This window comes from Rhinolophus sinicus, chromosome 17 (assembly GCF_057876585.1).
Source record: "Rhinolophus sinicus isolate RSI-liver-muscle chromosome 17, RSI-T2T, whole genome shotgun sequence".
In the NCBI taxonomy this organism is placed as follows: domain Eukaryota; kingdom Metazoa; phylum Chordata; class Mammalia; order Chiroptera; family Rhinolophidae; genus Rhinolophus; species Rhinolophus sinicus.
In genome coordinates, this window is record NC_142517.1 from 69,461,007 (window position 1) to 69,475,761 (window position 14,755).

The 14,755-nt window shown below is 39.2% G+C and overlaps 1 protein-coding gene across 4 annotated transcripts in view; it reads left to right on the forward strand.

The window, feature by feature from the left end:
• CFAP44 (cilia and flagella associated protein 44) overlaps positions 1 to 14,755 on the forward strand; it is a 95,342-nt gene that overhangs the window by 8,271 nt on the left and 72,316 nt on the right. For all 4 annotated transcript variants that reach the window (XR_012496298.2, XM_088794184.1, XM_019734863.3 and 1 more), the window contains exons 5-7: positions 411 to 573; positions 5,423 to 5,525; positions 13,009 to 13,225. Coding sequence is in view for 3 of the 4 variants with exons in the window: in XM_088794184.1 (XP_088650310.1) it covers positions 411 to 573; positions 5,423 to 5,525; positions 13,009 to 13,225 (483 nt within the window). In the remaining variant the exon portion in view is untranslated. The remainder of the gene's footprint in view (positions 1 to 410; positions 574 to 5,422; positions 5,526 to 13,008; positions 13,226 to 14,755) is intronic.

Here is a 14,755-nt window from a genome sequence, read left to right on the forward strand (position 1 = left end):
AGTTATGCTGTTAGGTTTCTTCTAGTCTGTTTTTTTTCAAATGGGGTGGTACGTCAGATTCACTGGAAGCTTCTCCTGAAATATACATTCTCTGATACCTTCCCAGACCTATTTGTGTGTGCCGAGGGGCTTGGGCTTATGTACTTTGACAGAGCTTCCCACATGGTTTTTCCCTAAGAAATTTAAAATGTTAACTAAGTCAGAGTATGAGGATTTTTCACCTAATTTAAGAATAAAATTGCATTAGTAATACATAAAAAACGTTCTGAGTTTCAGAGTAAAGTTCAACTGCTTCAACCCTGGAATACTCCAAGAGTATGGATTTTAAAATATTTGTATTTCATGTTACTTTTCCTGTCTCCAGGATGGTTACATTATTTCACTTCATTTCCTTAGCGGTTTCCCCTCAGACATTCCTTTGGCTATGACTGCAGAAGGCGGGCCAACCTACAACTTCCGGACAGCAACACCGTGATGTACATAGCTGGGAACCAGCTGATCCTGCTGAATTTGAAAACCAAGGAACAGATGTACCTGCGAAGTAGCAGTGGTAGAGGAATTGGTGTCATTGGGGTATGCCTTTAGTAACTTAGGAAGAAAACGCACTTTTTTTTTGATTGATTGTTCCGTGGACCAACCAGGTAGGTGCCATCCCCAACACCGTACTGTGGGATGGCACTGAGACGCACTGCTGTCTTTATTCTAAGGCATTTTCAAGTCAGTGATTACAACCACAACATTCACGGGCTTTATCTCTGTGCAGTGTTATAATATTGTAGTAATAACATGATCCCATTTTGTAGCTAAGGAAACGGGCTTATGGAAGTTAAGTGCCTCCCCATAGTCATGCAGATTTTTTCCTACCGAATGCTCCGTTTGCTGTTTTGCAAAACTAGTGAGATGTGTAACACAAATTATGTTAATAATTCAAATAATAATTAGAGATAAATACCAGATAAGAGGTAAGTATTTATTTGAACACTTGGAGATGAAGGATGGATGTATGTTCACCTTTCGAGCAGACAACAGAAGGACTAGCGTGTGGTCGGGAGCCTCTCTTTTTTCTGCTCAGCTGTCTGTCTCCATCAGTCATCTTCCTTCTCGGATCTCCAGCCTCTACGTCCTTAGGCTTTTTCACCCTCAGCATAAAAGCATTCTAAATCAACTTGTTCTCATTTTAAAAATCCCCTCTCTTACCACGCATTCTCTTTACCTACTGTGTTTTGATCTTTTCTTCAAAGTCTGGCTTCTGCTGTCTTGTTTCCCATCACCTCACTGAAACTGCCTTGACTGAAGTGACGGATGGACCTCTGGTAGCCAAATCTGAAGAATGCCTTTCTACCTCTATCTTTCCTCCCCTGACCTCTCCGTAGCAGTTGGTCTGTGATTGAGCTTTTCCCTTGGCTGTTTTTTCTACTCTGTGCTCTTTAAAAGTAGGTGTCCCTAGGTCTGCTTTCACCAATAACAAACAGGCAGAGGGGTGCTTCTAGGTGTCTTTGGCGTCTTAAGAGGGGCATCTGTTCAGATTATTCTGTGTGAGACAGTGAAGGGAAGGAGAAACACATAGGATTTGGGGCTCACGCAAGCAGCAGTTCCATATGAGACACACAAGAGGTAGAGGAATTATGACCTGCCAGGGGTGAGCAGACCAGGTGGCACTGAAGGTGCAGGGCCCGCTGCAGAGGTGACGGGCTTCCAGCAGAGAAGCTGATGTGGCTCCAGCAGAGAGGCTGGGCCAGGCTGTCAGGGAGTGGGGGGGGGGGGGGGCATTCTTTTGATAAGATTAGATGGGACCTGGTAGGACATTAGATTAGAAGTGGAGGTGAGTGAGGAGGTTTTGAAGATTCTTCTTTTTATTAAATGTATTGGGGTGACATTGGTCAATAAAATTATGTAGGTTTCGAGTGTACAATTCTATAATACATCATCTATATGTTGCATTGTGTGTTCACCACCCAGTGTCAGATTCTTGATCTGAGGAGTGAAGCAGGGACATGGCAAAGGGAAGGAAGGTGAGGAAAACCTGAGGCCCACAGGTAAAACTTAGACTGGCTATGGAAACAGGATACAGTGAGATGCAAGAGTGAAAGATAAGCTCATGTTTGTTTCTGGCTTGATCCTCTGTCTGTGTACAGTGTGTGTTCGAGATAAAGTGACTGTCCTCAGGGAGTTTGTTATAAGACCAGTTAATGAATTCATTTATTCTAGAACATTCGGTGTCCAGTGCTACTCAGAACATGCATGGATTTAATTGAAGAAGGATGTATCACCTCTATGAATTCAAAGAGTTTAAAAACCCATCTAAAGAGACAAAAACCATATTAAAAAGCAAAACCCCCAAAACGAAATGTGTACAAGTACATGATACTGTGGCACCCACCAGGTGTGTAAATATTCACAGGCCCAACTTCAGGGTCTTGTGCTCTGTGGAGGGCAGTCAGTCAGCTGCCATCCTGAGGTGGCATGAGCCCGAGGTCCATACCATGTACAGAGTACTAACCAACATCTAACTGTCACATTGTTTTATATATATATATATATATATATATATATATATATATATATATATACACACACATATACATTTGATATATATATATACATTTTATACACACACACACACACACACATATATATATATATATATATATATATATAAAATGTATATGCGTGTATATATATATATGTGTGTATATAAATAATCACTTTATGGTCAATAAGTTTTGAAATGTCTTTTGTTTTCTATTTTGTTATACAATAATTTGGTCTGAAGGCAGTCGTTAGAGGTGTAGTGTGATCAAGAATGCTAACCCTGATCCTCATGCCCCTGGACTGTGAGTCCTGAATGCTTTTCTCCATGTGTGCGGGAGCTTTGGGTGCCTGGATAGTGACAGGGGCCTTTCCTCCACTGACCACGTCCCTTACTTTTTTTCTGAAACAGTTATCCATTTGTGGATGAGAAATACTTTTCTAAGGTTATGAGAAATCTGTGATAAATATGTTTTGGGGCATATTAAGCTATCTTCCAGAAAAGATTGGGCCGATGTATATACTGAGTATAATGGAAATGACTTACAAATTCCAAGTCTCCATTAAAAATGAAACACCAAAACTCAACCCCACAGCAGGTTCCTATCTAAAAGGGCAGAAACTTTTTCACTTACTATAGGTAAGACCTACCGTGTTTCCCTGAAAATAAGACCTCGCCAGACCATCAGTTCTAATGTGTCTTTTGGAGCAAAAATTAATATAAGACCTGGTCTTACTTTACTGTAATATAAGACCCGGTCTTAATATAATAATCATATAATATAACATATAACATAACATAACATTATAATATAATATAATATAATGTAATGTAATATAATATAATATATAATATAATACCGGGTCTTATATTAATTTTTGCTCCAAAAGACGCGTTAGAGCTGATGGTCCAGCTAGGTCTTTTTTCAGGGAAACATGCTAGAAGGGTAAAAGATATGCCTGAATCCCCATTCAGATTTCTGTGACATATCCTATACAATATTCCTTTGTAAATGGGGATCCAGAAAGATATAGTGTCCACCTAATTCCCCCTAAGTCCTTGGAATCTACTATATTCTAGTTCCATTTGCTTCTTGGTTCCAACACCTGGCTTGAATTCTCTCTCTCACAATTAACAGTTATATAACTTCAAGCAAGTTGTTTAACCTCCACGTGCCTCAGTTTCTTTATCAATAAGATGGGAACGATAATGGTATCCAAGCTCACAAGGGTTGATGTGAAAATTAAGGGAATCAAGTCATATAAAACTTAGATCAGTATCTGGCACAGAGCAAACACTTAATAAATGTTGGCTGTTTTCAGCATTATCATTATCTTATTGAGTGTCCATCCTATAAAGCCAAGCCTTTTTCAAGTTGAAGTGATAGGTATTTACTTGAATGGAAGAATAAAAGGCGACTTGCCAGCAGGAAGACAGCCATCATAGGTCTTATGGCTCCATGGGTGGAGGGAAGAAAAAGAGCTACAACATTATGTTGGATACCAGAACTTCCTGTGCAATCTGTTTCAGAACCAAGCTCCTTGCCCTTCCTTAGGTGTATGACCAGGAGTTGCCAAAGAGCAACTGAAAATAGAATTTTATAAGTACAATATGTGTTTTAAATAGCATATTCTCATAACAGCCTATTTTTATTTTTTGGCTGCCCATTTACTCTTCCTGCACATTGCCTTACCAATGAACAAAAATAACAGAAATAAATATATGATTCTTTCCAATGTATATGGCTATCATTTGAAATGCTGAAAAATGTATCCAGGGCCTATTTCCTATATTTCCCTCTGTGTCTGGCTGGGAGATACTATATCTTTCTCACTTCTAATAAGTTAACATTCATTTGTGGTAACTTTGCTAAAGTTTTAACTTTGGCAAAATTTTAAAATTTGGGTATAAACTACTCTGGAAACATGAATCTTTCTATACAAAAATTTAGGTTGATTTATATACAGGGTAAACAATTCATCTAAATTAGTGGTTCTCAGAGAATGGTTTCCAGACTGCAGCGTCAACATCACCTGGGAACTTGTTAGAAATGTAAATGTACACTTGTTTCATTTGGGAGACCACCTCAGGGATGATGTAGATGCCTGATCACGGCATTGTACACCTGAAGCTGAAGCTGAACAATAATGAATGCCAACTATAATTTTATATATATATATATATATATATATATATATATATATACACACACACACACACGTATATGTATATGTATATGTATATGTATATGTATATGTATATGTATATGTATATGTATATGTATACGTATATGTATATGTATGTATATACTTACAAGAAGCGGAGTACAGCATTAGGAATAGAGACAGTGGAAATGTAATGGCTCTGTGCGATGTCAGAAGGATAGTGGATGGGGGGAGGGAGGTTCACACAGTGTGAGGGATATAAATGATAAACGTCTAAGTATTACTTTGTCTTGTGCACCTGAAACTAATTAAAAAAAACAGAAATGTAAATGTAAATGTAACTGCAAATGTTTGGGTCCCAGCCCTGCTACACTGAATCAGAAACTCGTGGTGGGGCTTGCACCCTGCACCTTCATAAGCCCTCCCTGTGTTTGTGCTGCATACTAAAGACAGAGAATCACTGATCTAGCTCTTCTGATGGCAATTAAAACATTTTTAGCATTAGATATGACTCTATTAATGAAAGTGAAACTTAAAATGAGTGTGCGTCTAGTTTTCAGTTTAAATCATATCCATCATCGAGGATTTCTCAGATGCCCATTTTTGAGTTTTCTGTTGGAGTGGGTCCTAATAAACAAATGATAACACTTGCTACATACTGCATGAATAGGACTATATATATGAAAATCTTTGTTTTCTTATTTTAGTGAGATTTTATTTTTTGTAGGTTCACCCGGATAAAATGTACGTTGCAGTAGCTGAGAAGGGAGTTTCCCCAAAGATTATCATCTATGAATATCCTTCTCTGAGGCCCTATAGAATCCTTCGAGGTGAGTCCAGTACGATCTTTAAAATACCCATTCTGAAGAACATTATCAGTCAGGGTCCTCCAGAGAATCAGAACCAGTAGGACATAGAAAGATTTATTTAAAGGAATTGGCTCATGCAATTGAGGGCTGGCAAGTCTGAAGTGTGTAGGGCAGGCCTGTTAGATCTGTCTGTTTCTGAAAGAAGGCTGTTGAAGTCTCCAAATAATATAGTAGATTCATCTATTTCCTCTTGCAGTTTTTGTCTATCTGTTTTTGCATCATAGTTTGATGCTCTGTTGTCAGGGGCATACATGTTAAGAATTACTATGTCTTCTTGGAGAATTGACTCCTTTATCATTATGTAATGCCCTTCATACCCCTGATGATTTTCCTTTCTTTGAAGTCAGCTGTGTCTGAAATTAATATAGCTACTTCAGCTTTCTTTTGATCAGTGTTAGCATGGTATATTTTTCTCCACCCATTTACTTTTGATCTACATGTTTCTTTATATTTAATATATAGTTGGGTCATGTTTTTTGATCCACTATGACAATCTGTCTTTTAACTGGTACATTTAGGCCACTGACATTCAAAGTGATTATTGACATAGTTGGATTAATATTCATCATATTCGTTAGTTTTATATTTGTTGTCCTTGTTCTTTGTTCCTATTTTTGCCTTCCATTCTTTTTCTGCCTTTCATGGTTTCAACTGAGCATTTTATGATTCTATTTTCTCTCCTTTCTTAGCATATGTCGTACTTCATTTTCTACCCTTTTTTAGTGACTGCCCTAGAGATTGCATTATACATTTACAACTAATCGAGGTCCACTTTCAAACAATAGTATACTACTTCACAGGTAGTGTGAGTACCTTGTAATAACAAAATAATCATAATTCCTTTCTTCCGTCCCTTGTATCATTGCTGTCATTTATTTCACTTATATATAATCTTACATTCATTTCACTTACATATAAGCATACACATATGTATACATCAGCAAATACATTGCAGCTATTATTGAACCAACTGTTATCTGTTACATCAGTACATCAAGAATAAGAATAATAAAAGCTTTTATTTTACCTTTACTTATTATTCCTTCTTTGATGTTCTTCCTTTCTTTGTATAGATCTGTTTCTGACCTAGATTGTTTTCCTTCTCCCTAAAGAACTTCTTTTAACACTTCTTATAATGCAGGTCTACTGGAAACAAATTCCCTCTATGTTTCTCTGTCTGAGAAAGTTTTTATTTATCATTTTAAAGGATAATTTCATGGGGTACAGAATGCTAGGTTGGTATTTTTCTTCTCTCAACACTTTAAATATTTTACTCCACTCCCTTCTTTTTCAAATAATATTTTAATTGTTCAATTACAGTTGACATACAACATTATATTAATTTAAGGTGTACAACATAGTGATCAGGTATTTACATAACACGAAGTGATCACCCAGATAAATCTAGTACCCATCTGACACCATACATAGTTATTACAATATTATTGATTGTATTGTCTATGCCGTACTTCACATCTCTGTGACTGTTTTTATAACTGGCAATTTGTACATCTTAACTCCTTCCTCTCCAGTCTCTTCTTGCTTGCAAGGTTTCCGAGGAGAAGTTGGATTAATTCTTATCTTTGTTCTTCTGTAGGTACTTTTTTCTCTCTGGTTACTTTCAAGATTTTTTCTTTATCTTTCATTTTCTGCAGTTTTTGGGGGGCATTTACCCTGATTGGTGTTCTCTGAGCTTCCTAGATTTGTGAATTGGTGTCAGATGTTAATTTGGGGGAAATTCTCAGTCATTATTGTTTCAAATATATCTTCTGTTCTTTTCTCTCTTTCTTCTCCTTTTGGTATTCCCATTACACGTACATTATACCTTTTGTAGTTACTCCACAGTTCGTGGATAGTCTGTTCTGGTTTACCAGTCTTTGTTCTCTTTGTTTTTCATTGTTAGACGTTTCTATGAATATACCTATAGCTTAGACATTCTTTCCTCAGCTGTGTCCAATCCACTCATAAGCCCATCAACAGCATTCTTCAGATCTGTTACAGTGTTTTTTGGTTTTTATTTCTTTAGCATTTCTTTTTTTTTTTTTTTGGTTCTATTTTAGGATTTCCATTTCTCTGCTTACATTGTCCATCAATTCTTGCATGTTGTCTACTTTATCCATTAGAGCCTTTAGCATATTAATTATAGTTGTTTAAAATTTTTATCTCATAATTCCAACATCTCTAATATGTCTGGTTCTTATGCTTGCTCTGTCTCTTCAAATTGTGTTTTTTGCCTTCTGGTGTGCTGCGTAATTTTTTTCTTGATAGCGAGACATGATGTACTAGGTAAAAAGCACTCCTGTAAATAGGCCTTCAGTAACTTGGTGGTGAGGTGTAGGAGGAGGGGAAGTGTACTATAGTCCAATGATCAGTGTCATCGGGGTCTCTGGTCCCGCTCCCCGCATAAGAACGCAGAGTATGGTGAGGCCAAAAAGGAACACCCACGGAGCAGTGGATGGTGGGTTCATACCACTATAGTCTCGCTGGGGGCTGGGTTGGAGATACAGGAAGTAGGATCAACACGATCCGCAATCCGCCATCTGCTTCTCTGCCAACCAACCAACCAACCAACCAACCAACCAACCAATCAACCAACCAACCAACCCCCCAGCATAGCCATGGCAGTCATATTAGTGGCCAATGGCCAACTGGTTACAGCTGATAGCCAACTAGTCACAGCGGATGGCCATCTACTACCTGAGCCAGCAACTTTCCACGTGAGGTCGAGAGCCTGGAAACTGCTCTCTGGGACTCTGTCCCCACAGTCAGGTCTCAGGGTTTTAGTGAGCTTATGTTTCTGGATATGAACTTCATAAATGCTGCTCAGTATTTGTCATGCAGGGTGTCAGGCGGGGTCTCAGCTACCGCTCCCCACATAAGAACTCAGGACATGGTGAGGCCAAGAAGGAACACCCACGGAGCCATAGATACGGGAGTCATGCCACTATATTCTCGCTGGCGGCTGGGTTGGAGACACAGGAAGCAGGAGCCACACTGTCCGCAACCCACTGTCCTAACTGCAATCCATGCTTGCCAGCCACCATCTTCTTGCTAGCCCCCATTTTATGCTAGCATAGCCATAGCACTTATATTAGTGGCCAATGGCTCACTGGTTACAGCTGACGGCCAACTAGCCACAGCTGATGGCCATGCAATGACAGTTGATGGCCATTTACTACCTGAGCCAGCACCTTTCCATGTGAGAGCCTGGAAACTGCACTCCTGGCTCTGTCCCCACAGTATTTTTCTCTCCCCTTAGGTGGGACAGGATGGCTAGAGTGGACTAGAGATGGGTACAGGAATACCTTGGAGATATTGCGTGTTTGGTTCCATACCACTGTAATAAAGCAAGTATCGCAATAAAACGAGTTGTAATTTTTGTGTTGATGGAGGGCTTGTCTCCAGTTTGTAAAAATCACAACATCTGGGAAGCACATTAAGCAGCGTGCCATAAAACAAGTATGCCTGTATCCTTCCCCAGGTCAGTTACATTCCCCTAATACCCCAGCAGTGTAGGCGCAGGTTAATTTGTTTCTGCTGAGGGCAGGCTTTATTAAGAACAGAGTGCTCTGGGGCATTTTCTGTTCCCCTCCCACTGACGGAAGCCCAAGGGTGTTTTTCTAGATATTTACAGTGGGAGCCTGGTCAAGCTTCTGGAAGTAAATCTCACAATATTGTTGGGGCTATTTTATGACAGGCTTCCCCTGGAGGTTTGAACTCTCAGACTTGTCCTTACTGAGCCTCCAGCAATTCGTCAGTTATAGTTCAGGTTTTACAACCCGGCACTGGTTCCTCATGCTGTTTCGGCTGGTTCTGTCCAAGTCTCTGCTCTGGTAAATTGCAAATCCCTGTATTCTCCAGTAGGTCTCTCCAGCTTTGGGAGTAGTGGCTGTTTGCCCTGTGTCCTTCCCTCTTTTATAGATCCAAATAGAGTTGTTAATTTTTCAGTCTGTTCAGCCTTTTACTAGTCAGGATGGAGTCATGATTTCCAAGCTCCTTATATGCATAACCGAAAACCTGAAGTCATCCTTTTATATTTTGTGATTTTTGTTTTCAGGGGGAAATTTTAAATGATAGATTTCTTTTTTAAAAAATATTTTTATTAAAATATAACTAACATAGAATATTATATTAGTTTCAGGTGTATGTCATAGTTATTCAACAGTACCCACCTGGCACTATACAGCGTTATTACCACATTATTGATTATACCCTATGCTGAAGTGATCACCATGATAAATCCAGCTACCATCTGACACTGTACCTTGCTATCACAATATTATTGACTGTATTTCCTATGTTGTTGTGGGGACAGAGCCCCAAAGAGCAGTTTCCAGGCTCTCGGGCTCACGTAGAAAGATGCTGGCTCAGGTAGTAAATGGCCATCAACTGTGATTGCATGGCCATCAGCTGTGGCTAGCTGGCCGTCAGCTGTAACCAGTGAGCCATTGGCCACTAATATAACTGCTGCGGCTACGGAGGGAAGGAGAGCAGAGTCGAGGAGAGTGGAGGAGAGTCGTCGGTCGTCGGCTGGCAAGAAACGCGGACAGCAGGTCGCACGTCATGTCAACCCAGCCTCCAGTGAGACTATAGTGGTATGACTTCCCTACCTATGGCTCCGTGGGTGTTCCTTTTGGGCCTAGCCACATCCTGCGTTCTTGTGTGGGGAGCGGGAGTAGAGACCCCCGCATGACACCCTGCACGACAGTTGTATATTACATCCCAAAGACTTATTTGTTTTATATCTGGAACTTTCAACCTTTCATTCTTCTTTATCGTCCCCCAACCTTTTTAATATTTCAGTTAGAATTGACATTCACTATTATTTTATATCAGTTTCAGATGTACAGCTAAATGGTTAGACATTTATATAATTTAGGAAGTGATCTCCCTGACTAGTACCCACCTGGCACTACATATATTTATTACCATATTATTGATTATATTCCCTATACTTTACATCCCCATGACTGTTTTGTAACTTCCAATTTGTATTTCTTAATCCCTTCACTTTTTCACCTTGCCCCCAGCCCCCTCCCATCTGTCACCCTGGTAGATCTAGCACCCATCTGACACCATACATAGTTATTACAATATTATTGTTGACTATGTTCCTTAAGCTATACCCTACATCCCCCACGACTACTTTGTAACAACCAGTTTGTACTTCTTAATCCTTTCCCCTTTTCACTTACCTCCACCCCCCTCCCATCTGGTAACCATCAAAATGTTATATGTATCTATGAGTTTGTTTCTGTTTTATTTGCTTGTATATTTTGTTCTTTAGATTCCATGTATTAGTGCAGATGGCAATATTTTGTTGTTGTTGTTTTTTCTTATGGCTGAGTAATATTCCATTGTATATATGTACCACCTCTTCTTTTTCCATTCATCCATTCAGGAACACCCAGGTTGCCATCCTATCTTGGCCATTGTCACTAATGCTGCAATGAGCATATGGATGAGCACGTCCCCTCAAACTAGCGTTTTGGGCTTCTTTGGATAAATACCCAGAAGTAGGATTACTAGGTCCTTCTTTGTCTCTTGTTATAGTCTTTATTTTAAAGTCTGTTTTGTCTGGTATAAGTATTAAAACCCCAACTTTTTCATTTGTTTGTTTTCCATTTTCATAAAATACCTTTTTCCATTCCTTTACTTTCAGTCTGTGTGTCTTTTGATCTGAAGTGAGTCTCTTGTAAGCAGCATATGTGAAGGTTATTTTCTTATCCATTTGGCCCCCCCATCTTTTGATTGGAGGATTTAATCCATTTTCATTGAAAAAATTGTTGATAGGTATGTAGTTATTGCCGTTTTATTATTTATATTTTGATTTTTTTTGGGGGGGGTCTTAAAGAAGTCTCTTTAAGATTCCTAGTAATATGGGTTTGGTGGTGATGAACTCCTTTAGCTCTGTCTTGTCTGGGAAGCTCTTTATCTGTCCTTGATTCTAAATGATAGCTTTGCTGGGTAGTGTAATCTTAGTTGTAGGTCCTTGCTTTTCATCACGTTGAATATTTTGTGCCAATCCCTTCTGGCTTTCAAAGTTTCTGTTGAGGAATCAGCTGATAGTCTTATGGGACTATCCCTTGCTGCTTTTAAGCTTTCTCTCTTTGTCATTAACCTTTGGCATTTTAATTATGATGTGCCTTGGTGTGGGCCTCTTTGGGTTCATCTTGTTTGGGACTGTCTGTACTTCCTGGGCTTGTATGTCTATTTCCTTTGCCAGGTTAGGGAAGTTTTCTGTCATTATTACTTCAAATAGGTATTCAAGGCCCTGCGTTTTCTCTCTCTTCTCCTTCTGATACCCCTATGATGCAACTGTTGGTGTGCTTGAGGTTGTACCAACCTCCTTAGTTTTTTTGGTTTCTATTTGTTTTTGCTGTTCTGATTGTTTTCTGTGACCTTATCTTCTAAATCGCTGATTTGATCTTCTGCTTCATTTAACCTACTGTTGATTCCCTGTAATAGATTCTTAATTTCTGTTATTGTATTCTTTATTTCTGATTGGTTCTTAATTATGTTTTCTATCTCCATTTTTATGTTTCCTATCTCTTTGTTGAAGTTCTCCCTGCGATCATTGAGCATCCTTATAACCAGTGTTTGGAATTCTGTGTCTAGGAGATTGCTTGTCTCCATTTTGTTTAGTTCTTTTTCTGGAGCTTTGCTCTGTTCTTTCATTTGGGACATACTTCTTTGTCTCCCCATTTTGACTGTCTCCCTGTGTTTGTTTCTATGTATTATGTGGGGCTGCTATGCCTCCTAGTCTTAGTAGAGTGGCCTTATGTAGTAGGTGCTCTGTGGGGCTCAGTGGTGCCATCTTCTGGTCACTTGAGCCATCTATTCCAGATGTGTCCCTTGTGTGGGTGTCCTCCTCTTGTAGTTGAGCCTTGGTTGCTATTTGCATGGCAGTGGGAACTGACCCTTGGACTCATTGGTTGTAAGGAGTGGACTTGACTACAGTGGAAGAGTAATTGTGCAGGAGCTGACCCTACAGAGTAGGATCTGCCTCAGCAGGCCTCTGGTCCCTGCCCAATCTGCCCCTTGGGTGTGTTGTCCTTGGAGGCAGCTGGGTGATGCTCCAGCTCATTTTGAAGCTGGCCACTAGGTGTGACAGCCCCAGGGCAGGGGACCTGCTGAAGGTCAAGTTCAGCTGCAACCCATGAGGTTTTCTGATGCAAATATGATTAAGATTTATTTACCCTTCCACCTCATATCATGTGATTCTTTCTAAAGCCAAGGTGATGAATTATTTTAGAATTATTTTTTAGGGGATTCTTGGCATTCTTCCATCAATACACGTTATCAAAGGGGCACGTTCTCTCTCTCTCTCTCTCTCTCTCTCTCTCTCTCTCTCTCTCTCTCTCTCTCGTTGTTTTTAATAATACACTGTAGAAAATGAAATAAATGTTGCCCCTTTTCACTAGACTCACCTTCATCCTTTCAGATGGGACTGACCTGGCTTATGCTTATGTGGACTTCAACAACAGCGGTACATTGCTGGCCTCTGTTGGTGACAACCCTGATCACACACTGACCATCTGGAATTGGAAAGAAGAACAGCCCATACTTAGGACAAAAGCTTTCTCCCAGGAAGTTTTTAAGGTCACCTTCAATCCTGACAATGAGGCACAGCTTACTACATCAGGATCAGGCCACATCAAGTAGGTCACCTGTTGTTCACCTGTGTGACCAACACAGGTGCTAGTAAGTTATCGTAAGGGTATTATCTACGAGGATCAACCAGCTGGACACATTTTTGCTGATGTTACTGACATTAGGATACTTTAAAAAAATGTATAAATGTATTCTTTTTAAAGCTAACATAGCTTTTTAATTTGATATGGGGATTTATTGCTGCAGACAGTACTTATAAAAGAAGGGCTTTTAAATTTAGCCTGCTGCCTTCTTGGAGGCTTTACCTCCTACAAGAGTTTGTGTGATGTCTTCCTAGCAGTGGCATGCTGTTTCCAAATTCATATTGAGCTTTCAGATTCACTATTAATTTGTTGTTTGTGGCAATATTTTATGATGGATATGTCATTTTGACATCTCTGAACCCAGTCTTCACCTGTAAGACGAGAATCACAGCAGGATCATTCCTGACACAGGCCCCTTAGTTCTAAGTAGCCGCAGAGCCAACTCTTGATCTTAGGGCTTTGGCTCTAAATTCTAACATCTTTTTCACTATATCATACCTTGGTTTATGTCCAGGACGGAATGATTTTGTCCTTCTCTATTTTTGTTCCAACCTGTTGCACGCATTTATTTAACAGCCTTCTACCACCACCCTCAAGTTGCCCATAGCTTGATTCCAGTGTCTCTTTATGAAAGATATTTTTAATCTATCCTAAATTCCTCTTACTCCAGTGAAAACTGGTCTTCTTCTGACTCATTCATTGGTAATATAGAATCATTGAACAGAGTTTTAAATGCAGTCTCAGGGAAATTCTCCAGTAACGCTCTGTTAGCTGTAGGTTAAAAATTTCCATTTCCTTACATTTTCCCATCATTTAGTAAAGTGCATATTTTTCTTTGGGGAAAGATAGACATTGAACAATTTCATGTGTGAAATGCTATAAAAGAAACAGTATATGGAAACAAATGATCGGGGACTAACTTTATCCTCGGAGAAGAATGTGGGTTATTTAGGCTTTTGGCTTCATATTATAGGCTTGTTGGTATCTTCTATTATCTATTTTATAGCTATTTGGTAGGCCAGATTCTTTTTCTACATGTTTTTCAGCATTCTGACTGTACATTCATCTAGACTACTAATAAGAAAGTGTTAGTAATAGCTAACACTGATTGATTGCTTTTTATGTGTTAGGCACTGATCCAAGAGTTTTTGAACAATTTTATGAGGCAGGTGCTACTAATCATCCCATTTTGTATATGAGAAAATGAAGGTACAGTGTGATCAACATAATTTCTTAAAGTTACACAGCAAGTAAACTGGAATTTTTGGGAAAACTTTTACATCCTCTAAAACTTCATTATGCAATAAGACCTACTGCCAGGATGGAATGTTCTGTGCTGGCCAATCCACACGTAGCTACTCAGCTCTTGAAACTGACTGGTCTGATGGAAACACTGTTTTTTAAATTTCATTTAATTACTTTATATCTAAATTAAAATAGTCCAACTTGGCTAATGGCTACTGTATAACACAGCACAGTTCTAAAATATAAACT